General features: G+C 32.7%; 4 protein-coding genes across 4 annotated transcripts in view; all 4 read left to right on the forward strand.

Moving 5' to 3' along the window:
• Nucleotides 2,830–5,484, forward strand: LOC105176512 (FK506-binding protein 59-like). The gene is made up of 3 exons (XM_011099331.2): nt 2,830–3,336; nt 3,687–3,875; nt 4,403–5,484. The coding sequence occupies exons 1-3, from the start codon at nt 3,151–3,153 to the stop codon at nt 4,832–4,834; spliced, it is 807 nt and encodes a 268-aa protein (XP_011097633.1). The 5' UTR covers nt 2,830–3,150; the 3' UTR covers nt 4,835–5,484.
• LOC105176513 (uncharacterized protein At4g15545) lies at nt 5,871–9,368 on the forward strand. Its single transcript, XM_011099333.2, has 9 exons — nt 5,871–6,420; nt 6,565–6,633; nt 7,366–7,419; nt 7,569–7,632; nt 7,795–7,869; nt 7,955–8,206; nt 8,396–8,441; nt 8,558–8,636; nt 8,913–9,368. Exons 1-9 carry the CDS (start codon nt 6,130–6,132, stop codon nt 9,003–9,005), a joined length of 1,023 nt encoding a protein of 340 aa, XP_011097635.1. The 5' UTR covers nt 5,871–6,129; the 3' UTR covers nt 9,006–9,368.
• LOC105176514 lies at nt 14,008–16,635 on the forward strand. Its single transcript, XM_011099334.2, has 4 exons — nt 14,008–14,377; nt 15,878–16,030; nt 16,143–16,319; nt 16,456–16,635. The coding sequence occupies exons 1-4, from the start codon at nt 14,015–14,017 to the stop codon at nt 16,528–16,530; spliced, it is 768 nt and encodes a 255-aa protein (XP_011097636.2). The 5' UTR covers nt 14,008–14,014; the 3' UTR covers nt 16,531–16,635.
• Nucleotides 26,017–27,679, forward strand: part of LOC105176620 (transcription factor JUNGBRUNNEN 1) — a 1,903-nt gene continuing 240 nt past the window's right edge. Inside the window, exons 1-3 of the mRNA XM_011099494.2 lie at nt 26,017–26,332; nt 26,895–27,202; nt 27,542–27,671. Of these exons, the coding sequence (XP_011097796.1) occupies nt 26,122–26,332; nt 26,895–27,202; nt 27,542–27,671 (649 nt within the window). The 5' untranslated portion in view covers nt 26,017–26,121. The remainder of the gene's footprint in view (nt 26,333–26,894; nt 27,203–27,541; nt 27,672–27,679) is intronic.

Genomic DNA, 27,679 nt, shown 5'->3' on the forward strand with positions numbered 1-27,679 from the left:
TTTGGATTTTGATTTACTTTCTAATTTCATATTGCTTTTGAGCAGTATGGGTAGTTGGATTACCTTGAATGTACTTTTATATTTCTTTTTTGTTTTTCTTTTTAAGGAATTGAACGCACTTTTCTGAATTAGGTATTGCAGGTATAAATTGCAGGAATTAAAGCGCATGTGAAGAAAGAGGAAGAGTAGGAAGGAGAGGAGGAGGAGTCACCATCATTCAGATGATGATTCTTCTGATCTGCGGCATAAAAGGAGGAGAAGGAAGGCATATTCAGACTCTGATTCCGACATCAATGCTTCAGATGATTCGCAAGTGGGTAGGGGCAAGAAGCGGTTTGAGAAGAGGTGGAAACATCGCTATGAAGAGGACTAGCTTCTACAGTGGGTGATATGTCTTTTGCTTTTAAGGTTCCTCTAAACTGCTGCTAAGTGTGCCCTATTCAATCTTTAATCTGATGTTTGATGAGCTTGTTGATGAAAACCACTTTAGCTTAGTGGACAATGCATTAGTTTGGTGCAATTATTGTTTCTCAGTTGAATGTAATATATCATTTTAATTGCTTTGTTCTTCTAGTTGTAAGAATTCTGATATTTATTGAGTATGCTGGGTTTGATTCCGACAAGTGATCGGTCCTGTTAGTTGAAATATTGCAGTAATGCTTTGAAATTTTATTGAGTTTAAAGTTGTTTTACTTGTTGGTTGCTATTCGATGCTTTGGGGGAAGCCTGACTGTGGGCATCAAAAAGAGCTTAAGTATTGCTGCTATTTTAAACCCAGTGCAATTATTGGAGCAAAGAAGGTTGCAGCATTTCCCAGTGTGTTTTATATATGTAATTGTATTAAGGTAATGATTTTGTGATTAATACTATCCAGCTTTTGGATCAACCTCTCTGAAAATCATGATCTTGAGTAGCAAGTTTCTGTTAAGATCATGATGTCAAGTAATATATATTTTTATATGTTCTAATCAGCTATTGCATTTCCTTTTCAATTTTATCGACCACAAACTTGAGAAGGTTTGCTGAATGATGCTCCCTCCTTGTTCCGACTTTTCCATTTCTTTGTCTGTGTGTCTTTTTTTTTTTTGTGTGTGTGGGGGGGGGTGTGGGGTGTGTGTGTGTGTGTGTATGTGTGTGTGTGTCACGATAGAACATGTTTTACTTCCATTTTGAATATAGAAGAAGTGAGGTGTTGCTTTTATCTTCTAAGCCAACGAATGCCATCTACGTCTTATTACATTTGTCATTCTCTTTCAATTTCTAATTATGGGCAGTTTCATATATATTTGAGTGATAACAGTTTCCTAGTAATGTGGTTTTGGTATTGCAGAAACTAGGATATTAGGCCTATAAGTTGTTGAATCTGTGGTGTTACTTGATAAATGGCACAGCTGTTCTTTTGGCTCTTCTTTAGAAAGTGAATGATTCATTTACTGGAAGAAAACACTAGCTTTAACTTTTTGGAAGAGAGTTAAGTTTCATGAAGTTATCAACACTCCTGAGGTTTACTTTCGTCTAACAAATAAATCCTTATGTTAGTCAAAATTTATCGAATTTGTTGATATTAACAAAAATAAATAAAAAAAATCTATATTCATCCCCGATTGACTTATTACTAACTTATAGGAGGTCAAAAGTTTTTTTTATAATCAAATTATCCCCATACGTTTTCACGTATTAATGCATGTGAGAAGGTATATCTTCACTGTTATGAGGGTAGTTTAATTCGAAAAAAATTATTTGACTTGCAATAAGTTTGTAATAAGTTAATTGAGGGTAAATATCAATTTTCACTCAATTTTTTTGTTAATATTAACAAATTTAGTTAATTTTGGCAAACAGGGTGAACTTATTTGTTAGGTGAAATCAAACCTTAAGAGTGTTAGTTGTAATTTTTCAAAACACAGAAAATGTACGTGTAATTACACCAACCATCAGGAAAAGAGAGTGTAATTATCCCATTTTCTTTTAATTATATCCATATTAATAAATTGAATAATATTTCAATTCAATCAGTAAATTCACGTTACAATAAACGGATGAAACAAAATTCTCTCATTAATTTGACAAAAAAGTCCAACATTGCCTCAATCAAATATTAATTAATCAAGGAAAATCTATAACTTAGATTATATGCTCCAAACTTTGCTGATATTTCAATAGATAATCACCGTCTTGAGATATTAATATAATAAGATACTTATAAAACAAACAGAAAAAAAAAAAAAGAAAACCGTGCTAGACAACCTTTGAGAGATTAGGAATAGCAACGGGACGAATTCAGAGTGAGTTTGTCAAAACCCAAACACGACTCGTCCTAACTTGAGACATGCCAAGTTGGGTCGGGCAGGCCAGGTTAATAATTTTAAAATATTAAAAAATATAATTTTTTAAAAAATACTATCGTAATTTTATAAATATGAGACAATAATATTATAAAAGGATTAATTTTTTTAAAAAAAATATTATGTGAATGTTTTAGACATTAAAATATTAAAAATTTTAGAATATGTATTAATTACTTATGTATATACATTAAATATTTATAAACTATTTCTATAATTATTTTAATTTATAAAAATATTATATTTATATATAATATGTAAGTTTATATAATTTATACATAAGATACCAAACATCCTTTTTGACTACTACGTTTGAAAGAGCAACATCCTTTTTCACTACAACGGGCGGCCCAACCCGAGAAGGCGGGTCGGAACCTCCATTATTTGGACCCGAAATTTGTCATTTTGTTGGATCAAGAAATGATTTGAACATAATCGAGGTCACATGTGGAGCCCCTATAATTGCACTCCCGCCCCAAAACCCATACCCCCCACCCCACGCGGCAATGCCACGCCATGCCCCAACCTTCTAATTCCTTCGCCTAGTTATCTCCTCCTCCTCGTCCTCCCTCAGTCTCTGATTTCTTATCCCACAAACACTGCAACAGAAAACGTTTATTTTCATCTGATTCCCTTGCTGATCTCTCAATTAATTCGTAAATTCTTTGCTTAAATTTTATTTGTTTTCTAACAGCTGATTAGGCTGAAATTGCTTCTGGGGTACTTGAGATCGCTGTTTGTTTCCCGTGAATTATCGGGGTTTGTGTTCATGATTTATTTGTTACTGTTAGATTTGTGATCGGAGATGGCATCGGGATCGGCTACGATCAATAGGATCGAGAGGGCGCACCAGATGTATAGGGAAGGCAAGTATGCCGAGGCGCTGGATTATTACACAGAGGCACTTTCCATGGCCAAGACCAAGCCGCAGAAGATTGCTCTCCACAGCAATCGTGCTGCGTGTTATCTCAAACTCCACGATTTCGATAAGGTAGCTACCACGTATGAAGTTACTTGTTTAATTGTCCATCTGATCGTTATGGTTATTTTAAGTTGAACTGATTTTTGGAAGTTTGGTTTGTATCTACTTGTGTGAGTTGCAATTCTGTTTATTACCACAGACTTTACGAGTGGGACAATTATTATCATGCTTTCTCTTACATTAACCGTTTCGGTCGTTAGGCCAATTGATGACCATTTTGCCCTTTCCAAGAAAACATATAGTCCAAAATCTTAGCAGACCTCCGAAAAATGGGGGGAGGGGGGATGGATAGAACTTTGTGATACATCTAAGATATGGTGATGCTTTATGTGTGCCTACCATGTCGTCAAATATCACAGGCTGCGAAAGAGTGCACCTCAGTGCTGGAGCTTGATCACAACCACACTGGAGCACTGATGTTGCGAGCTCAAACACTGGTGACCCTAAAGGAGTACCATTCAGCACTTTTTGATGTCAACCGGCTCATGGAGTTGAACCCATCATCAGAAGTGTATAGAAACCTTCAAGCCCGTCTGAAGACTCAATTGGTAGTTACTCCATTTTCCTTCAATCTGCTTTCCTTTTAGTTAACGATTTATTTTTCAATAAGGCAAGCGTTGCTTTAAATTTTGTCTTCTCTGCTTAGAAGTTGTCGCTTTTAAGAGTATGGCTTGACTTAAACAACATATTACATGTGTAGTAATCATGTGTTTGACATTGTGAAAAAATTGTCTAGAATATATTCTGACCCCCGAATCATTATGTTTTTGCATTCTCATTTATTATTTTCTGATGCATTTGGAATCTTGTAAATTTCTCTAGTATGATGGTGATAATATTATGTACTGTTTCTCTAGAAATATTCTTCATCTATGTATCTCTTATGAACAAAAGAAAACTTAATATGTTCATTTTCATTTATTCCAGGATCAGCCATTGAGTTTAACTAAATTCTGTTGCATTTTGATATATTTGTGGAAACAATAATTTTGTAGAGTTTTCACTCTTTTGAATCTGTTTAGACAATCTTGGTGCTTTGTCAATAAAAGATGTCGTATTTCTTGTTCAAGGAAAGTCACTTGCTACGATACCCGAAGATGAAGCAGAGCTTGAAGAAGATGATGAACACATAGATGAAGAGAAGTTGGAAGAAAATGAGTGGGAAAAACAAGATGGCAAAGAGGTGGAAAATTTTGGAGGTCAAGAAAATTACGTAAATGATAATGCTGCAACTGCACAGAATAAAGAAAGTAAATCAGGAAACATCAGTTCAATAACTGAAATTGTCAGCTCACAAAATCAGAGCGCGCAGAAAACAATTGTTCAGAAGTCCTTGGGTTGGCAAACAATTCCAAAGCCGAAGGGGCATTCTTATCTTGACTACTCGAGGTGGGACAGAGTTGAAGATGTCTCTAGTGAAGAAGAAGATGATGATGACGATGATGATGGTTCTGAACCTCAATATCGATTTCGTGTTAAAACTGTTGGTGTGAGGGCAGTTAAATGATTTGGTTAAGAAAAGGACATAGTTCAGTAGGTCTATGTTCATTTCCAGAGGTCAAGCTACTTCTGGTTGAAGAAAGCCAATGTTTCTATGCATCATCTGAACTCTTGGTGGAAATTGTATTTTCTGTTCCCTTAATCTGGCTTTGACTATCTGCGTGGACTGTTACTAAAATGTGCTTCTCCCTGTTGTGCCTGCTATTCCTGTTGACACTGGATGCGTGAACTGCTACTAAACACCATGGAGAGACAGACTCTGCCTTAAAACTCTGATCCGGCTCATATGAGGAATGCCAGCCATTGTGTTCTGCTGAGATGTAATCTGAATGCACGTCATGGCACAACATCTTCAATCCCTCTGTGCTCATCTGGATGCAAAGGAACCGTACGAACAGAACACGGGTGTTGCTTGCCTGGCACTTGAGTCATCTTGTATATCCATTTTCATAAGTTAGAAGTGCTTAATAGAGGAAATGAAATGTATGTAAGTCCAATAATTACCAGCACACGTCCTGTGTGCATGCTGTCATCTTTTACTACATTGAAACAAAAAATGTTGGTGGTGTTATGTTTGGTCACTGGCCATATAGCTTAAAAGTAGACATGCTGGACATGAACCAGAATCGGAGATGAAAGAGGTCGAATGTTGTTGAATTTTTTTCTTTTTTAAATTCCGTTATGGTTTAACTTTTTGTTGAACTTTTAATTCAAGCCAACTCAAACGGAGTATTGAAGTAATTGATTTATACAATTATATATTTGCACTAATCATAAACTTTGTTGTATCGAATTTGACCAACTATTTATTCTTTCCACCAATTGACGTAACTTTAAATGAAGTTGGAAAATGAATAAGTATTTACTAATTCATGTTATTACATCAGAGAAATAAATATTTAACAGTTAGTGGCACTTAGTTACTATCGTAACATAGATGTAAATAAGCATCTGGATTGATTGTAAACAAAGAATTTGAACATAAAGATTATTTATAAAAAAATGAAAATATTGAATTTTGAGATAGAAAGAGCAATATATGTCACTTTCCGACCAGACACTAAAAAAGCGACAGTGGAGGAGGGAAAACCCAAAATTTCAAATCATCCGCATTCTACGTATTCCATCACCACCTCACCGTATATTTACATTTTCACATTCCCCTAATTACAGGAATTATTCCAGCATAGAATTCTCAGACATCGATCCCCACAAGCTCCAAATCTCCGGCCATCATCCTCCGAATTTCTTTAATCTTCCGGAATTCGGTTGGCGGACATTAGGGCTGCTTGTATTGGGCACATGGCGCACGAAGGCGGGGCCCGAAACCGGGTCGGACTGGCCTTTGACCTTCCTGACGAGGTTCTGGCGGTCATACCGATAGACCCCTACGATCAGCTGGATCTGGCTCGTAAGATAACGTCCATGGCAATTGCGTCGCGGGTCACTAATCTCGAGGCGGAGGCGGGGAGCCTCCGTGATAAGCTCCAAGACAAGGACAGACTCATCCGAGAGCTCGAGGACAAGGTCTCGCGGCTAGAGGGTGCGTATGAGGATGCGGAATTGCGGTTGAGAATCGCGAACGAAGATAATGTATTCTTATGTTTTGATCAAATTTTGGGTTTCTCTTGGTTTCTTTTTTCCCCTCGAAATATTGTATTGTATATTTACTTAAGATTTAAAATTTGTAATTCGGAAGTTGATGGATTGAGTTTTTCCTGGATGATTATTTTGCAGATGAAGCTATTGAAGGAGAAAGAATCCTTGGCTTTGACTGCAAAGAAGCTCAGTCGTGATTTGGCGAAGGTATTCCTGTGCCGAACAACTATTAATACTTCTTCTGTTCTTGCTGCAATCACAATTTGTTCTTAACTGGGAAAGAATGATGTTGAGAATTTTCACTTTGTTTTCTATGTTTCTTGTTGGTGGATAAGGGAAGTTGAGATATTCTCTCCATTCAGATTATGATTGACAAACATGTAGTCTTAGCTGCTCTGTTGCTGTTCTTTTTCTTTTTTCTGAAATAATGAGGGAAATTCAATGATGGGTTCATTTTGAGTGAGTGAATTATTGAAGAAGCAAGAGCTAAAGAAATTAATCAACTGTCAAACCTAAGTATTTCAGTTTGGTGTCTGTAAAAGAAAATAAAATGCTTTTATGCAAAATCTATGGCTCACTTGATAAGTAATCGTGATTGCTGGTTAGGTGCTCTGAGATGTCCTAGAAAATCTTGTATTTCGAAACTGAAATTTCTGTAGTATCTTCTACTATTTTCTCGTTGGCTGTGTTCTTCAAAGTAGAATTTAGTTATTGGAATTGGAACTGTAAGTGGTTGCTCTGACTAATATCCTTTTTGACAAGTTCCAATTCCAAGACACTATGTCCCTAGACATACAGCTGGCTAATAGGCAAATTCTGTTCCATGCCCGAAGTCCAGTCGCACTGCTCATCCTTTTTATTTTGAAATGATGTTAGTACCTTGGGATCAAATGTTCTGTTTGGTGTTATTTGATGGACTGACTTCTGCTCTTCTGGTAGTTGGAAGCGTTTAAGAGGCAATTGATGCAGTCATTGAATGATGAAAATTCTCCGGTATGTTTACCTCTCCTAGTTTTTCCCATTCTTCTTGATTGTAGAATTTAATGTTTATCCACCTGTGCCAAGTGCTATCATTTCTTAACAGAACTACTCTGCTCTGAAGTTTGAAATTTTGAATTAACTTTCAATTATTACCTTTCCAGCAAACAGAAACTGTAGATATTGGCACTTACGACCAATCAGTTTCCATGGCATACTCCAAAAATGGTAATTTAAGTTCTGAAAATACATTATGTGGAACGCTGCTATCATGTTTGGTCATATTCTGAATGTTATGCTTGTTTACAGTCTCAACTACATCTTTCCGTCTATTTCCTATAGCAATGTGTGATTACTTATTTTATGCCATTATGGCTATATGTATTACAGATGACGTGTCGAATGGCTACAGAAAAATTCATTCTTATAGTGGGTCTACTGACAGCACAAGCATAAATGATGATGGTATTACCTGAATCTTGATCTTTGTGATATACAGTTTTGAGGTTGTGCAATGAGCAATGATTTTACTAATTATTTTGGTTTACAGTCTCTAAGCAAGCTGCTCAAAGATTATTTATGACTCCATATAAAACATCTAGATTTACTCCTGTCGGGACTCCAAAAATAATTACTAGTGTCTCCTATGGAGGGTACTCAGTTGCTGATTCTCCTCGGACAACTTCCAACCCTGCTTCTCCTAGAACCCAATATGATGGACGGGGTTCACTTTCTTCATGGTTCCCATCAAGCCAGCAATCATCGGCAGCAAACTCTCCTCCACATGGACGACCACTGCCAGGTCTGTAATAGTTTCAAAGATTTTAATCTATATCTGGTACCTGATTGAGATCAATCACAATCTCGCTTTTCTTGTTTATCAGAGAGCCATTTATCTTTTCCTTTTACAAATCAAGGGTTTTCAGTGTGCATCTTTACCTGTCATGACTTCCTCCTGATTTCTATTTCTTTTGTTACCGGAACTTTGTAGCTCGGACTCCTCGTAGTGATGGAAAGGAGTTCTTCCGCCAGGCCAGGTGAGTTTGACATGTTCAATTTTGTTTATTGGGGTGCCTGTAAACATAATTAGGCTGAATAAGCTTTTAAGGGTCTGCTTTGCCTATTGGTTATGTGTTTATATTGTTGAATGCAGGAGTCGTTTATCACTTGAGCAATTCAGTGCATTTTTGGCCAACATAAAGGAACTAAATGCACAAAGGCAATCTCGTGAGGTGATTAAAAACTTACCTATCAACATTTGAATTAGATTAGGTTTTCTATTTCAAATCCTGTTGCATTTAATATACACATCCCATGTGTACAAAAATCACGTCATCTATTTTATTTACAGAAAGATTTTGTAAATATGATGTGTATATATTAAATGGAATAGAAGATACAATAGGATTTGAAATAAAAAATTCGATCCGACATTTAACTGCCAAAAAATATGTCTCTGTCTGTTCCTAATTCTTTTGGTTCTCCCTCCCTCCCTTTCACCCTTTCAGGAGACCCTGAGAAGAGCAGAAGAGATATTTGGGGTAGATAATAAAGATCTGTATATATCATTTCAAGGGTTGCTCAACCGTAACATGCACTAGAAGAGCTTGGACTTTTCAGCTCAGAGAATACTGCCTACGAGCACCATTCTCTTTGGCAGAGATATCATTTGTGATTTTAGCAGCGCATTACAAGCACTCTGTATCAGGTTAAACCAATACCTGGTTGAGGCTCCCTGGATAACTGCTTCTAGATTTTTTGGTTGTTAATAGATTTGTACAAAATGCAATCTACTAAGCTTGAGGAAGAGAGCTTACTAGGCCAAGTCTCTCTATATTTCTTTAAAGTAAGGAATCATGTGATAAAAATTGCATTTTCAACATTGCCAATCATCTGAGACAAGTCTATATGGCTCGACTCACATGGATTGCTCACTGTAATGTACGTCGAGAAGATTTTTGGAAGCTTCTGCTTTGTTCCTCTGCCTATTACTTGCTTCTTCCTTGACTCACATGTTCTTATTTCATCCAAAATCTGAGTGGTTTTAGGATTTCATATGCATTGTTGTGCGTACCTAAAGAAATGTGTGTTGAGGGATTTCTTTGGTAATGCTAAGTTCTGGCATGAACCATAGACTGTTATATGGTGTTGCGGTTTTTCTCCTCAAGCGACTCTGACAATATGTGACCTAACTTGCAGCAGTTCAACAATGAAATGTTCACTGGAAGTTGTGACATTTATGTAGTGGTAGCATAATGATTTCAGAGTAGATACTTTATATGTTTTGTATCCGGAGCACTACCTGTTGTTCTACAGCAAATATGCAGACATCCAATTTTCGGACACAATTCTTGCCAATCAGTCATTTTCCCTTAGCATGCGAAGTGAAAAATAATTGTCGATCCTTTGATACAGATGGGATTGTGTTGCACTCCCCATTGGAGGGCAAAGAATTATGTTTGCATGAAAAGATTGGCAAATCCATGAGCAGCAGATCTCTGTTTGTCCAAGCAAAACAAAGGTAAATCGTACTATCAGTATCAGAGAATACTTGACTAAACATAACATCGCCAAGGAAAGGGGGAAAAAAGGGAAAAGTGCTAAAATTCTCTAGCAACTATGCCCCCTCAATCTAATATTGGCTTAACATGAATCTCCAGGCAACGTGCGCGAACATGAACTTGTTCCCGTCCAACTGAAACAGGAGATGCAAAAGTTGGGAAGAAAAACTTGCAGTCGATCAAAGATTTGATTCAGGCCTTTGTTATTTCCTATTCTTTCACATAATCTTATTTTGTTCTGCATTCAATCATGTCGCGGTTTGCATTTGAAGATGGAATCAATAATTTAATTTTAACTAATGATTTTGTCCCATTATTTCTCGTAAGAATTTGAACTTGTTTGTACCAACTTTCTTTGGTTATTGAAGGGCGCTTTACAGACGCGTGTGTTTGTTCGATCACGTTTTATACACGTTATTATTTAATATGTGAAGTTAGAGCATATATATATATATATATATATATATATCTTTTGATGGGATAGAAAGAAGGTTTGGCGGTCAGGGTACCTGATACAAAGCTGCCTGTACGACCATCTATTATATTCTATTCTCCTTTTACTCAAAAATGTTTCTTAGGCGGAAAATAGCCACGCCCCAAATGATCACTTCTCTCAGAAGCAACTGTATTCCATTCTTTTATCATATTTTAGTGTCATCTGTATTAATATCACATCCATATACGTATTTTTTTAAAAAAAAAGTATACAATTAAATTAAATTATTATTTAAAAGTGATATACAATAAAACGGCATGAAAGATGTTTGAGCTGTATTCCCTGGCATTCAATCAGCACATCATATTCCCTCCCTCCCTCTACACTTTTTCACTTTCCTGAGTGGATAAAAGAAGTTGATAAACAGCCTCAATGAATATAACAAAATTGACAAGGCTTAAATGTATTTTTTGACCCGTAATTTAAGTTATTTGACATTTTCGATTGTTAACTTTTGAGGATAGCATTTTAATATTGTATTTTTTTTAATTTATGTAATTTCAATCCCATTTTTCGGAGTTCATCATTCACGTCTAAAAAAGCACTTGCATCACACATGACTTTCCAAAATTTGGATTACTGTTCTTCTTGGCTCATTTTTACCAATATTTTGTCTTTTAACTTTATAGGATAGTATTTGATCCAACATTTTTTAAGTTTTTGCGATTTTAGTTATTTTCTCATCGAAGTTCATCTATCTCGTCGGTGGAGGTGAACCCCAACAAAAAAAAAAAGAATTAAAATCATAAAATTTAAATAGACGTGAGATATAAATACTATCCTAATAAATGAAAGAGCAAAAACACCAAATTAAAAATATATTTAATCCAAACTGAGAAACATAAAAATGAAAGAATTTTTTCTTTTTTTTGGGTGGGTGTTAATTGATCCTGTATTCTTAATTAGTTTGACCAATAATTGAAGCTCCACCTTAGAGTTTATATTTCAAGAAGTAGAAAATTGTTTCTTTTTTTCAATAATTAGGGAAAAAAAAAGGTTTATTTTTTCTTGGGTTCCGTAAAGAATTTCTTGGGTGAAACAAATAAGAATTGAAATGGAAATACTTGTGCGCCCAAATGTTCAAAAGATCATCTCATCTGAAAATATTAAATTTTTAGAGAGAAAAATCGATTAATATTAACATTTTAACACATCCTTTCTCCTCATCCCTCTCACCTGAAACTTTTCTTTTATAAATGGATGGTGACGAGATTTGTACCTACAGCTCTTGTTTGGTCGGATGCTAATACTTACATCAAACAACTAGCTTATCTAAAAATTTAAGATTTGGGAGAGAGAGAATTTATTTACTATTAATATTTTGACACATATTTTCAATTGAATAAACATTTGTTAGATATGTTGAATACATTGCATTTATCATATAAATTAGTGTCTGATCCAGGTCGAATTATGCGATCTCGAGATTCGATCTCCACAAAGATTACGTATTCTTCCAAGATCAGATTTCGGGTCCCCTGATAATGAAACAAGTAAAGTGAGCTCGTCGAGCACGTCCCCAACAATGACCCTCCGATGCTCAAGTTAGGTTGATCGAGAGAAAAGTGTTCTATCTCAAAGTTCGATCACAATAAATGCATAACAGGTACCTTTAATGACGGCGTTTCGAGTCTATATATAGGGCTCAGCAGGTCAGAGTTACCGACCCGCGTCCGCAATCGGACGGCTATTATTGTCCGAGTCTTCGAAGCAGATGGATTCGGGTCGGGTCGAACAGAAAAGACGCGGATCCTCGCTTAAATGACGGAAATGCCCTTAATGAAGGGCTTTTTTGGTATTTCCCAAGCATTCTTCGTTAATCACACATTAGTATCCAATTTATAGAGAATTGTTAATCGTGTAATAAATGCAAAAATAATTGATTTAATATGGTCAAAATTCTGATTTGAATTATTTTATTTTTATTTTTTTGGAAGAGATTGCACCTGATGCGAAATCTTTGCAGCTTATATTCTTAGCCCATTTTACAGGTCAGATTTTTACTGGGAACTTATAAAAGCAGTCAGCTTTAAACAGTGAGAGAATAGTGGCACATGAGGATAAATACAAAGCCTCCATTCGCCTCAATATATATCCATATATATATATATATATATATATATATATATCGGATTCGAAAATTCTAATTCAAATTGAATTTAGTTAAACTTAAATCAATTATATAACAAATATAATAATCGTGCCATGTGATTGATGTATAATTCAAAAAAATAATTAATTACATAGCAAGTATAATTACACTTACCTGTTATTAGTTTAGTTCGATCAAACGTAATTTGAGTAAGAAATTTTTATCCCCTCTCTCCCACTTTTTGATTGCTATAAGCTATACTATTTTTTATCGAGTAAACCGGTTACAGTTATATGCAATCATCAATATTAATTTTTAACTAATCAACAATTATTATTACAGCAGACTAAGGGAGTGTTTGTGAAAACTTTCTTTTTTTAAAAAAAGTGATTTTTATAAAAAAAATTGAAAATTGCAACAGAATACAAAGTGGTAGTGTCTGTAAAAAAAATAAAAAGCAAACAAAAGCCAAATTAGATAGTGTTTTGCGAAAAATTACTTCTAAAATAAATTTAATTGATTAAAGATTATTTTTTCCTCATATATTAAAATGATATTATTTTTTATTACAGTTGCATTTGTTGTTTGTCAATAGTAATTATTTTTTATAAATAATAATAAATTTTGTTTTGCTTAATATATATCATATTTAATTTTTTTGAAATATTAATAGAAAAATAAACTTTTAATTTAATAATGCTTCCACTAAGTAATATAATTATAGACTCATACACGATAATAAGACTTGCATGAATGAAAAAATACACGATTATAGTTGTGATTACAATACACAAATATTTTCTACTTTTTGCAAAATTACAATACACCCTTTGAGGTTTATAGTTGTAATTATATCTATTCCCTTTCTTCAGAGGCAAAGTTTACAAACAAATACCCCCTTCTAAATATTACAGTAGCAATCCTCGTAGCTGTAATTTTACAAAATACAAGAAATATTTATGTATTTTGACATAACCTCAAGAAATATTAATATAATTATATCCAAAAAATGCAAGCAACTCCCTTGTGATATTGCAAATGAGTAAATTAATTACTCCCTATGAAAAAAGAGCAATTTACCTCCTTTTATTTTTAAAAATAAAGCAATTTACCTCCTTATGTTTTTCAAAATAAAACAATTTATCTCCTTAAATAGAGAGGTAAATTACTTCATTTTAAAAAATAAAGGGTGAGTTGTTATTATTTTTTTCTATAAATGAGTAATTTACTTATTTATAATATTATATAGAAATACATAGAGTTAAACCCTAATTTATTCTATATTAAATGGATCAAAAGATGCAATAAAATTTACAATTAAAAATTAAAAATCTAGTACAACAAAAAGAGAAAGGGTCTATGAAGCAACTTGTTTAAAGACTGTTGATGCTATAAATATACACTTGAAAGCACCACCACTTTCTTGTTCACATACCCTCCAAACACTTCACAATCTCTCCAATGTCTGCTTCAAACCCTCGTTCCGACTACACTGCTTTTCTCCCTGAACTTTTCGGCCTCCCGATTCCGGCAACACTTTCAGATCCCACCATCGAAGAAACCTTAAACATGTTCAACAACAACACGACGACAGCGCCGGCTTTCATGAGTTCTGACATTAACTCACCAGTTTCGGTGACTTCGTTTCCTGACCAGTTCGGGGTTCCGGATTGGGGTTCCTTGGCAGCATTGTCCATGGGCTTTTATGATTTCGCAGGTTGTAATAATTACAGAAATCAGCCTGGAGAAGATTGCAGTGGATTAATGGCTGTTGCAGAGTCATGGCCAACTACTAATTATGACACGATTGCTGACAATATTTGGGTACGTTACGTATGACTTCTTGCATCATTTGCTTTCATTGCAAAAGGAAGATAACATTAATAGCAACATATATTATGTTACTGTATTTATGAAAGTTGTCGAGGTTTAATTTTATAAATTTAATAGTAACAAAAAAATTGCGCTTGAGTTGCTGACATTGATAAGCGATGGTCGTAAATGTTGGATGAAAATAAAATCTCATAAAACATATATATAGTGTCATTAACTGATGCTAATAGTGTGATCCAACTTGAATAACATATATATATGTCATTGATCATTTAATAATAATACTTTAAAAGTTAGTTTTATACTGTATGAATTAAATTAGTCGAAAGATGTTAATATATAGTGTATTTTATATTGTCATTTAATTAATGCATCTCATGAGTGCCAATTTTTACATAGTCCCTCGAGGGGAATAGTATTCTTCGTTTCATATTTAGGCCCAACAAATTTTCAGTCTCATTACTTATGAAATTTTTTAAAAATAGTTCTATAATTTCAAAATATTCTCACTTTTAGTCCACTTGTTGAAAAAATCGTGCAAGCCATGTAACCGTTATTTTTTCAGAATAGACGGATCGAAACGGCCATGTAACATATACATGTTTATTTTTCTTTTCCCCTTCAATTACCTAGCAGGAGTTGTTGAATGACTTAAAGTGAGCATTTTTTAAAGTTATGGGACTATTTTCGAGAATTCCACTAGAGTAAAAAGTGTAAAAAATTTAAGTTATGAGACGAAAAAATACATTTTCTCTCACTAATTAATAATTTGTTATAACTATACCTTTTTTTTTTTTTTTGTTCATTCAAGTGTTTTTGCATTTGATAGTCAAATATATCATCACTGATAATGTCTTAGTAACACGTTTATATATAAATATATAGCCCAAACTAGTTTTTGTCACACTACGAGAGAGATCAATGTAACAAATTATAATACAATTAACGTACCAGCTAGGAGTTGATATCATGAACTGAAGAAATTAGTATATACCTAAGAACATTTTGCAGCAACAATATCGAGGATATTTAATATTTAGGATAAATTACAATGAGCTCTTTTAGGATCGACATAATTACAAATACTCATGTATTGTTTGAAAAATTATCAATACCCTTTAGATTTTAACGATCGTCTAACAATTAGTCCAATCCTTAGTTTAAGTTTGACCAAAATGTTCGTGTAAATATGAATTATAATTTTACATATTTTTAAAAAATTTATGAAGCTTTCTTATGAACTAAGTAAATAATTTTATTGCAATTCTCAACTTGTTTTCATCCACTATCGGATTCTTTTATAATTTTTTATTTTTTCCAAAAAAGAAAAACTTACAACAAGGGCCAATTTGACAATTTCAAACTTCCATACAAGAATTACATAATTTAATCAGACGTATCTGTAATTTTTTAAACAACGAGGGGTCGGTATGCCAAACTTTAGGGGTGCACGTTGTAATTTACGCTAATATTTATGTAATTTACGTACAGCAGGTAGAGGGAGCACAAGACAAGAAACAATTAGTACCGGAAGTGGAGGAATCGGAAGTGAAGGTTGGACGATACTCAGTTGAAGAAAGGAAGGACAGAATTCTGAGATACTTGAAGAAAAGAAACCAGAGGAACTTCAACAAGACCATCAAGGTACGTATACACATACGTACCATACAGTTCATTCATTCATCGTCTACGTATATATACTTTAATAATTAATCATCTGAATATATTGAACTACATATATGTTTTTCTGTTTCAGTATGCTTGTCGCAAAACCCTAGCGGACAAGCGTGTAAGAATTCGCGGAAGATTCGCGAAGCACAACGAACCACCCTGTGAACATATTCATCATCAGAATTGTAATGTCATCAACACAACTGACAATTCTTACCAACACAACAGTTCATCATTTTACGGCCACGACCAATCCTCGCAGGTATATTCAACTAATTGTCCGTATGCATGTGTGTGTTTGTGTTTGTTTTGGAACTTCATTATCCTTACATATGTATGTATATATTCTTGTATTCCTCGAGCATATCTTAATTAGTATTAAATTTGTATTTTGGCAGATGATGTATGGTGATGATGATTGGGTGCAAGCAGCCATGGGTGGGCTTGTGTATTTGCCTTACATTGCTGGCTGACATGCATGTATTGTATGTGTACACTAGTGTAGGAATGAGGGATTTTCAATTTAGTTGCAGCCCTTGTCTTAATTTGTACAAAAATGAATTCATCAATGAGAACCATTGCCAAACTAGCATTCATTTGGTAACATTTCTACATACATGGACCAAAAATTCTTATCCGGATTATGTATACCCGAACCAAATCATTCATACAGCAAATGTGATACACTCTCATGTGATTGATTCACTTTTCTTTTAACTGTATACCAATCTTCATACATTAAATACATTACACTTATCATATAATTGGTTTGGGTATTATCAAATTCGATTTGGGTTAGAATTTCCATATATAGATGGAGATATATTTGTATACATATATATGGGCAAAATATCATTTTAGTTTCATAAAATAAAGGCATAATTTTTTTGTGTACCACAACTATGGCAGGTGGCGCTTTTAGTCCCATAAAACTTAAAATCACGTCTTTTAATTCCAAATATGTATTTTTAGTTTCAGAACCACAACGCACATGACTTTTGGGACTAAAAATACGTGATTATGAGCTTCATGGGACTAAAAGCGACACCTGCCATAGATGTGGTACCAAAATAAATTCTACTCTTATTTTATGGGACTAAAAAAATATATATTTTGCCCCATGTATATTGTTGTTTCTTGGCCATGGATGAAGAATTTCTAAAAATGGTGATATATATGTTCTGTTACAAATTTGAGCTAATTATACACAACTGCAACATCGATCGAATCTTTAAATTTAACTATAATTAAATACTTGAACACAACGATCATATTGAAAAAGATAAATTGTGTAAATAAATTCATCATATATAAATAGAATAACCAAAAAAATTAAAAAATACTCGATTTTTTTAATTGGAGGAATTGATGATTATAAGTAAGAAAGTGGTGGTGTGTATAAGTAATGGAAGAAGAGTGAAGTCGTTTTCAGGGCAACAGTGTAAGGGTTAGAGAAGAAAGGAGCAAGACATGGGAAGCATCCATGATGATTGTCCTTTTGAGAGTTAGGTCAGTGGGATCAAAGCAGCAGCAGCTCTTACAATTTTCATTACTCTCTAGTCTTTGTCAATTGTTGTCTCAACAGATCTCCCAATCCAATGTAGGACTCATCACATCCTCAACAATATTTCCATTCTCATTACATTTGTCCATCGCTCCCATTTAACAAGCTGACTTCCAACTATATATGACTATACTACGTACATATCGATGTCGTCTTAATTATCTACAACACACATGCACGTAATTTTAAGACATTACACATTCCTTAAATATAGTTAAAATGGGCATGCATGCTCATAATTAAACGAATCCCAACAATCAGTTACGTGTCTGACATATATATTTTATTCGATGGGATGTCGAGTTGGAATGCAACAAACGTTATTGTAAATATACGTATGTAGATATAAATAGATGTATACATGTGTATGTAACATGATGTACGATATTTATAACTTGATTTTCTTTCTTTTTTGAATATATATTCCGCCTCTAAGTAATTAATTCACAGTGGACTATATATATATATATATATATATATATATATCCCTAATTTAATGAGTAGAAAAAATTTGAAGGCATGAGTGTGATGGCGACTTGTGTTCTTGAATCCACTATCATAGTGTAGATTGGTCCCCTTGGCGAGTATCAAATTCACGTAGACAACGTCCACTCGTATGATTTGGGGATTTTATTCGCATTTTAAATTCTCAAAATATTTTATAAGATTTTTGAGAGTTTATAAATTCAAAAAGTGTTTGTTTAATTTTTTGAAAAGGAGCATATAAGATCTCAAAATGGGATGTTTTAGATCTTGTAAACTCTTTAAAAAGAAAATTTAAATTTTCTAATATTTTTTTATAAGATCTTATAAGTTATATAAAATTAATATGTCAAATGACTAAAGTATCCCCATCCATTCACTTACACACCCCCTCTCACACACATCCACGCACACTCTCGCTTCTCTCTCCCTCTTTATAGGATTTAATTTTTTTTGCTATTTAAATTTTCTAATATTCGACAGAAGACATACATGACTTAATTATGAAGAGCTCTGGGTTTTCATGCTTTTTGTATTTTTTGTAAAATTAAGGTAACGAGTACACTTTTTTTGAACAGTAATTATCACTCAATTCAAACATTTTATAATAATGGAGTTAGGTTTTCGACAATCAAGCAATAAGGAACATCGTGTTGGTTGCCCTTTTCTGCCTCGCAAATGAGAAATTATATAAAAAAAAAAAGGGAAAGAAAAAAAACGACCATGGTGGCATTTTAGAATTTTATATAATAAATTACAACTTGCTTCTCTAATTTTAGTTATAATTATAAATATTTTTTTATTATTTGAAAATTACAAATACTTCTCTTAATTTAATCGTAGTCTAATAAATACCTCTTGTAATGGGCTGTCACAAGGGATATTTGTTAAATATTGTTGTTAATTTCAAGAAAAAATTTGTAATTTTTTAAATAATAAAAAATAGTAATAATTATGACACATTTTAAAAGAACATAATTTATATTTTTTATATTATTTTTTTGCCCATGGTACACAATATATAAAGTGTGGCCCAACAGTAAGACGGTACAAAGTTCTGGGCCATGATTTTCTGCAAATTCCAAAGATCCAAGAAAGAGATAATGGGTCTAAAAAACTTGACCCGATTAATATTCAATCACACACTTCTTACAGATATGAAATAGCAGCACGTGACCCTCGCAAGCATAAAAATCTTGTAATTATAAACAAAATGCTACATCATGGTCTTGGAGAGACGATTGGGTTGGAAGACGTGTAATGTGGTGAAAAGGGTAATTTAGGTAATTTCAAAATTGGTATGAGAATTATCCTTACATGCAAAATCAATTAGTAAATTCATTTCGCAAGGAAAAAAGAATTAGTGCATCATGGAAAAGTAAAGGGCAGATTATGTAAAAATTATATAATCACTTTTACATTAGACACAAAATAAGTTTCTTCTATAATCGAATAAATTACAACGATCTCCTCTGATATTTGTCATAATTACGAATACACTCTTATTATTTGAAAAATTACAAATATCCCCGTGATGTTTGTTAAAATTATGTAATCCTTGAATGGAGGTATGAAATTATGCTCTTACTGTATTTTGTCTTTTTGAAAAAGATAAAAAAATCCTACGGGGTAGATGGAAAAGAATTGAAACTCTATAAAAAAAATTATCCACTTAGTCCATTAAAAAATTAAAAAGAAATAAAATTAGAGTTCTTAGTTTACAAGGGCATTTTGTTCAGTTCACAATATTCGTAATTATACCAAATCTTAAAAGAAGTTGTTGTAATTTACCCTTTATAATTAGTATAGATAAACATTTAATAGGAAAAGGACATATATATGAACTTTAGATATGTAAAGTTTTAGACTGAGTATTAAAATTTAATCTTATAAACACAATTATTTGAATACATCATAAGTATATTTAAGAAAAAATAATTATATACATATATATAATATTATTTTTTGGCGATTAATTAAAAGTAGAGAAATATCATTATTAAAATGGAAAAAAGGCATGATTCTTTGGTACATGCCCGGTTCACACTACATCAACAATTGCGGCTTATATGTTGTTGGGATAAACTAAAAACGGACTCTTTCAAAGTCTTCTTACCACCATCATGTGTGTGTAATTAATTAGTTCTATGATTGTCGTATTTGATGTATATTTTGTGAGTTGATGCGTTCAAGGTCCTTAGACCACAATTCTGTTCATGGCCGGCTGCCCGTATTTGTTTCAACTAGGTACCTCTCTAGATGTCTTTTTTTCTTTCTACAAATAAATCATTTTGTTTTGATTGATGTTGTCCCAATCATACATTCCACAATCTTTTATTTATTTTCTTTTATAAACACAAACAATTATATTATAAAACATATTAAGATATTAAATTTATCAAGTACATCAATAATTTTATAATGCACGGATTAATAAACTAAATTGCAAACTACTATATAAATTTACCAATACCCCCATACGTAGAATTCAAATTCAAAATTTTTATTTAGTATAGTATTTTTTGGTTACGTTTTAGCATTTCTTTTCATTCATTCCCAATCAATACAAAAATCCTTCTTGAAAGTTTGGTGGATTGATTTTTCCGGAATCATAAGATAAAAGAAATCTTTTTTCAAAATTATTTAAGAAAATATTTGTTTGATTGATATGCTTTTTTGGAGATTCAGATCAATCGTGTCCGAGTGAGTGTAGGTGTAGGACGAGACAAAGAACACCGTGTAAGGTTGATTGGTCGTTCATAAGTTGCAAGCCCACATTGCTCCCAATGATGGGATTAACAACTGCCATTTCCTTTTAAAAGGTAATGATGACATGTTAAGGCTATATTCGTAGTACACTAGTGGTACAGTAAGAACAAAGTGGACAGTTTCAAACCTCCATATAATTTTATAAAACATTACAAGAGACAATGATAATTTTTCAAACAATGAGTGTTTGTAATTATTTCAAACTTTAGGAGAACTCGATGCAATTACTCTATGTTAATCTGATGACTCACAATCTATATAAGAGCAAAATCTTATGGCAGCGTCGTGCGTCCCGACCCAGCTCCTTCCCAGTACATATATGGCTTATGATCACAAAAATGACAATTTAGAATTCGTGATATATGGTTGAGATTAAATTTTGTATGGATTCCGATATGATTGAAAATAGAAAATAGGTCTGAAAAATTCTACCACAGATTAGATTTGATCGTACCTGAACCAATTATATAACAAGTGTAATATACTTATTGTATGATTAGTGTACATTTCAAAAAATTGACCAATTACATGATAAATATATCACACATATTTTATGAAAGGTTTAATTCAATAGAATTTGATTTGAGTAGAAATTTTTTAAATTAGAAATAAGATCATGTCAAATTGTGGGACCCATCTGGCGAGTCTTGTATGGACCATGGACTTTGACCTGTTCCATTCGGGAGAGGCGGGTCTTCTGACTTGCGGTACTGGATCACTGACTCTCGACCATCTCTCCCACAAAGTCTTCCCACGAGATTTGTCAATATCTTTTCTCACTCATTCTTTATTATTTTTATTTTTAACATTAATATTGTTTTTCAAAGTGTAAAATACCAATTTGTCCTCCCACTTTGTAAACTAAAAATTCAAATTAGCTCCTTATGCCTTTTTTTTAAATTAAAAAAAATGCAAAAAAAAAAAAAATGTATCTTTCTATGGCCGAGGGCGTGCAGCATGCAATTTTTCTTGATTTTTAAGTATAAAATTATTTTTACATCATAAACGAATATTATTTGGTATAGATATGCGTTCCAAATTTGCTTAAACAAAGACGGAGTAGAGGAGGGAGCGGCCAAAAGGCTAGTCGTCACCGGTGGGTTGCTGGTGGCGATCGAAAGTGGGTGGGTGAAGAAATGTTAGAGAAGACGATAAAAATATTTAGAATTTGAATTATTAATTTCCAAATATAAGATACAAGTCATAAATTTGAATAAATATGAAAGCGTAGATTATTATTAATAAAATTGGCATGTAATTGTGTTAGATGAAATCCAACGATGGTAAAAAAAAAAAACATAGAAATAAAAATAAAATAACACTATTTTCATTTTTTGTGTTCTTGATGAATTAATTAATTTGTACTATTTTTATTGATGTGATGTTGAATAAGCAAAGGTATACTATACTATATATCAATTATTAATTAATATTTCAAGATTATAGAAAAAGTTAAAAAAGGAAGTTAGATTGGAGAGTAGGTTCAACGGACAATTGGGAGTGTCTGTATTCTATTTGGGAAGTGAGGTGTAAGAATATTAAGAAGCTACGTCTGTCGGGAAAAATAGGATTTGATTGGGTATTGTACGTATACGATCAGTCTACGTACGATACCATACTTTTACCACTATTATTTTATAGTTTGGTATATACAAGTTTGAGACTAGTCCATACTTCCCCAAAACAAGGACAGACAAAAGAAGAACGAGATTAGGTAATATGAATTTTTGCATGAAATTTTTCATTAATACGAGAATATATTTGAATTAGTTAATGAAATTATATTTTATTTTTAATTTTCTAAAAACACGATCAGTAAGATTGACACCTCACAAATAAAAGATTACAGGCTCAAGTCCACGACTGTAGATGTGTGTGCATAATAATAATAATAATAACAATAATAATAATAATAATAATAATACGTATGAGTGAGCCAAAAAGTCAAGCAAGGTGGAAATGGAATAAGAATAGACCTTCCAGAAAAAAAATCATAATCAGGTTTACCTCTTCGGACGGCTAAAAACAAATATGTAGTTGACCAGACCAGACCACTGTTAGATTTACCATTATTTCCAACTACTATTTCAACATCATTTTCTCTTTTTGAAGTGATGGTTACAAATTTAAATTAATATCTCAGTAAATTATTACTTCAATTAATACATTATTATTCGATTAATATATTAATACGACTAAGAACAATAAAATCATATAAATGAGATGATACCGAGCTACATATTCAATGGGACTCGAGCTCATAACCTCAACTTAATTATGAAATTTTATTTTTATCATTAGACCAAGACATCAACGCCGTTTTTTTATTCACGATGATTTCCTTATGTTACATTGTTGGTGTAGTTTAGAGTTGTACTTGGCAAAGTAACAAGCATTTAATTTTGCAAATTAAAAGAAATATATTTATTTAAATATTAAAAATATTGGTATATATACATATTAGAATATTAAAATTAATCAAGTATGTCGATAACTTTTAAATATACAATATCTAATAAAAATAATAGTAATTGGAACAATCATTTATATATAAACATAAAATTACACACAGCTCAGGTTGCAGCCAGGTTCATGTGAAATGCACGTAGCCTTCATTTTATTATTATTTTTTAATTATTATTATTAATTAAAATAAATTGATTACAATTATTTATGTCGAATATTAATATCTAATAAATTATTACAATCGTAAAAACAACATCCTATGCATAAAACGGGAATCAAACTCATGATCTCTAACGTCATAGGATCTTAATTTCGTCAATTAACTTAAGCCTCATTGGCATGCAACCTTCATTTCATACAACAATTATTTTAAATTAAATTATGCGTCAAAACAAAATAAACGTAAAGAAAAAAATACTATAAACATAGAGTACTTTCCCATTTATAAGATTCGAACCCAATATTTCTTTATATGAGTTTATAAAATTTAAATATTTTAATTTTAATTTAATTTAAAATAATAGATATTATAATAAAATTAGGTTATTATTTGCATCGATCGATCCTAAATTAAGGATTTTGAAACCCTAATAACAAATCTAAACCCTTCAATTGTTACGATGAATTTCATTTTTTTTTTTATATTTGAAATATATATCTTTTAAATTTAAATTGTTCCTTCCAAATCTAATAAAAAAAATAAATTGTATTACATATTAAGAGCAGGGCAGATGGAGGTTGCCTGGTCCAAGAAAAGGAAAGTCAAACATTTTCTACCTGCAATTGACATCATCATATGTTATCATTTTGACTTGTTCTTCCCCTTCTCATTTTCAAGTAGAAATTAAATTAATTTCTATAATTTATATCAATATTTTAATAAATTAATTAATATGTTGATGTAATTCATACATACATCAATATAAGTCAAAATAATTAAATAAATTATAATATATTTATAGAAAGCCAAATAAATATTTATACGTATACATATAATGAAATTTAAATCCATAATTTTGAATTTGTTTGATTCAAGTCTTGTATGTTTTTGGTCAATAAATTAAAAATTCTCTTACTGGACCTATATAAATCCAAGAATGGTATCTTAGTCGGATGGTTAAGATTAATATCTTATAAGTTTGAAATTATAAATTTAAAATTCACCAGACGTTTGGATATTTGTTTGACTTTCAGTGAATTTATGAGTTTAATAAAAAAAAAAAAACTACGTGCAAGTCATTTGACCGTTATCTTTTCAAAATAGAAGAAACGGCTGAGTGACTTGCAGATAACTTTTTTTCGTAAATTTCTCAATGGGTGAATTTAAAATGAGAAGCTTTCAAACTTACGAAACTAAATTTAAAAATCTTATAAATAATGGAATGAAAAGTGCAGTTAGCCTTAGGAAGTTTGATTTCTAGGTGAAGAAATGTGATGATGCGGCTTCTGGAAGCACACATAGATATATGAGAAACGAGAATGTTTGATCACAAATGGAATAATTAGTCAGTGAGTGGAAATTACAAGTTGAATGAAGAAGTAGAGGCATTCTAAGTACACTCACAATTGTTCAATTTGAAGACCATATCTTTGATTTGGGACTTTTTTGGAGTTTGACTAATCCCATTCATCAATGCTTAATCAATCATTCAATAATTGTATATAGCTTTTCTTTTCTTTTTTTATGGATTATGATTATATTATGAATTTCAAATATTAATAATTACTTTTTCAATTATCTATAATTAATCAATAAATATTATTGTACTAGACTAATAACTATTATTAAAATCATATATTGACATTTTTAGGACAATATATTCTAATGTTGGAAAACGTTCATTTTTTTGTAGTGTCTACAATTGGATTTTTTTTAATTTTTAAGACATTATATCGATTTAATCAATATATTTATATATTAAAAATAGTAAATAACAAATTGCAATAACTAAAAATAGACTCGTGACCAAGTCCCATATCACCCCTCTTCGATCCTCTCCCTCTTCTGTTCTTAGGGTTTTGGTCGACGATCGACCCCTGACATGTTTTTCTTTTTACATGCTTTTTAGGTACTTATTTAGTATTTTTTATATTTTCGGTCTTTCCATAATGATAGTGAGATTATTATTTTTTATAATATACTCAAATTTAGATTAAGGCTAATTCAACACATTAATAACTTAAATTAATTAGTTAATACATTTAACGAAATAAAAAAAAAACCATCTATTATATTTTAAAACACATCAACGTTTCTCGAAATGATCAAACTCACAATATTTTTAGTTATAATTTTTTAACCTTATCAATCAAGCAAGATTTTATCTAACGAAATTAAAACACAAAATTAGTGAATTTGTGTAAAATATAGCAGCCACTGAAATAGACAGATTGACGCACAGCCCACGTCAGCAAATTGCTGAATTGGCAACCCTCCATCTTTATATTTCTTCCCTTTCATTTTAATATAATGTTTGTTCCTCGTATTATTACTTGATGATGTCGAAATAAAAGACTGAAGACCGCTTCAAAAACAGACAGAAGCTCCTGGGCCCCATCAACCCCCAAGTCAATATTCATGACTTGACCAAATATAATATAGGCCGCTGATCATGAGCTCCCCACATCACCACCTTTCATTACTTTGTATTTATATACTAGTATGAATTATTGTTCTTCCTAATTACAAAAGTTTGTTACCTTAAGGTTGCTGCTGCCCATATTCCCACTGTAAGAACCAATACAAAACCCCAAGTATTTGGAAATTCCGATTGCTACAACAATGGAACTGGAAAATGTTAGCAGCAGCATGATTACTACTGCTGACGATAAGGAACGGGACGATGATGCCCCGCTTCCAGGGTTCAGGTTTCACCCGACTGACGATGAGCTTGTGGGGTTTTATCTTAGACGGAAGGTCGAGAAGAGACCGATAAGTATCGAGCTCATCAAGCAGGCTGACATCTACAAGTACGATCCCTGGGATCTTCCAAGTATGTTTACACGTGTTTGATTAATTCGTCGAGTTTTTGTTTCGCTTTTCAGGTTTTGGTTAACTAATGAATTTTGGTAAGAACGTCTGTCGTAGGTTTGATTTAGTCAGTTCAGTTTTTCACGGTAAACATGGAAGAGAACCACAGACTGAGATGTTGGTCGGAAACAAAATTAGTTTTAATTCTACGAAGCTATTCATTTTTTATGAACATGTCCGCGATCAATGATTGCACACAATGTTTTGGTAATTAGACACAGTATAATTACATTTTTATTCAGTTGCAAAAAATATAACATCAGACGTTCTGAACGTCGACCATGTTGTCGAAATTTAAACTATTAGAAACAAGAACGGAGTTATATATAAAGTTGATCGTAAGCTTGTTCGAGAAGCGGACAGGTTATAGTTAGTAATTATATTAATTAAACTTAACTAACATAGAACTGTTTGGGCATAATCATAGGAGTCCCTGAAAATACAAGATTAATACAATACATGTTTCCTGTTTAGTATACATGTGTCCTAGCTCGTGACAAACTGTCTTTAAACTGATATGTCAGAATCCAGTAACGTAGGGGACAAAGAGTGGTACTTCTTCTGCAAAAGAGGGAGAAAATACAGGAACAGCATAAGACCCAATCGGGTGACGGGTTCGGGTTTTTGGAAGGCGACGGGTATCGACAGACCCATATATTCATCGGGGGGAGAAGGCCGTGATTGTATTGGGCTGAAGAAGTCGCTGGTGTATTATCGTGGAAGCGCCGGAAAGGGTACCAAAACCGATTGGATGATGCACGAGTTTCGCCTCCCGGCCTCCCACGACAAGAGGACCAAACACATTGACATCAAGAGCGTTGCTCAAGAAGCGGTAAGTGATTTAGTCAATAATTAGTTCGATTTTGTTTTTAAAACCCTCATTTCGAATTATACCATTTGTCACGCACAAGCCTGCAAGCCCGTTGGGCATGGGGATTGCCTTCAAAATCCATGCATTGTAAAGTTCAACTGATCGAAAAAGGGATCACCAACGAATGCATTTGAGTTTTATGAATCTCATTAGTTTTTAGGACATGAGATCTCACATTTTACATATGACAGACTGAATAATTTCAAATATGATCATTTGAATTTATTTTTTTTGTGAATCGATTCAAACTCTATATCAAAAACCGCTCTAATCTATGTACTTCACTTGTTGAATTCACAGGAAGTATGGACCCTGTGCCGAATATTCAAGCGGAACGTCTCTTACAAGAAGTGTATACCAGATTGGAGAGAAATTGCAGCCAAGAAGAGCACAATCAATCCAGCAGTTGATGCCAGCTCCAAAACATGCAGCATCCGA

The sequence above is a fragment of the Sesamum indicum genome, linkage group LG14, assembly GCF_000512975.1.
Source record: "Sesamum indicum cultivar Zhongzhi No. 13 linkage group LG14, S_indicum_v1.0, whole genome shotgun sequence".
In the NCBI taxonomy this organism is placed as follows: Eukaryota; Viridiplantae; Streptophyta; class Magnoliopsida; order Lamiales; family Pedaliaceae; genus Sesamum; species Sesamum indicum.

What these genes read in the sequence shown, in the direction of transcription:
- LOC105176514 (XM_011099334.2), top strand. Translation starts at nt 14,015, where the DNA reads ATGTCTGCTTCAAACCCTCGTTCCGACTACACTGCTTTTCTCCCTGAA. An exon ending in CGATTGCTGACAATATTTGG is followed by an intron (nt 14,378 to 15,877) that starts GTACGTTACGTA and finishes ATTTACGTACAG; the next exon opens with CAGGTAGAGGGAGCACAAGA. An exon ending in ACTTCAACAAGACCATCAAG is followed by an intron (nt 16,031 to 16,142) that starts GTACGTATACAC and finishes TTTCTGTTTCAG; the next exon opens with TATGCTTGTCGCAAAACCCT.
- LOC105176512 (XM_011099331.2), top strand. Translation starts at nt 3,151, where the DNA reads ATGGCATCGGGATCGGCTACGATCAATAGGATCGAGAGGGCGCACCAG. An exon ending in AACTCCACGATTTCGATAAG is followed by an intron (nt 3,337 to 3,686) that starts GTAGCTACCACG and finishes CAAATATCACAG; the next exon opens with GCTGCGAAAGAGTGCACCTC. An exon ending in CCCGTCTGAAGACTCAATTG is followed by an intron (nt 3,876 to 4,402) that starts GTAGTTACTCCA and finishes GTTCAAGGAAAG; the next exon opens with TCACTTGCTACGATACCCGA.
- LOC105176513 (XM_011099333.2), top strand. Translation starts at nt 6,130, where the DNA reads ATGGCGCACGAAGGCGGGGCCCGAAACCGGGTCGGACTGGCCTTTGAC. An exon ending in GAATCGCGAACGAAGATAAT is followed by an intron (nt 6,421 to 6,564) that starts GTATTCTTATGT and finishes ATTATTTTGCAG; the next exon opens with ATGAAGCTATTGAAGGAGAA. An exon ending in CATGGCATACTCCAAAAATG is followed by an intron (nt 7,633 to 7,794) that starts GTAATTTAAGTT and finishes TATGTATTACAG; the next exon opens with ATGACGTGTCGAATGGCTAC.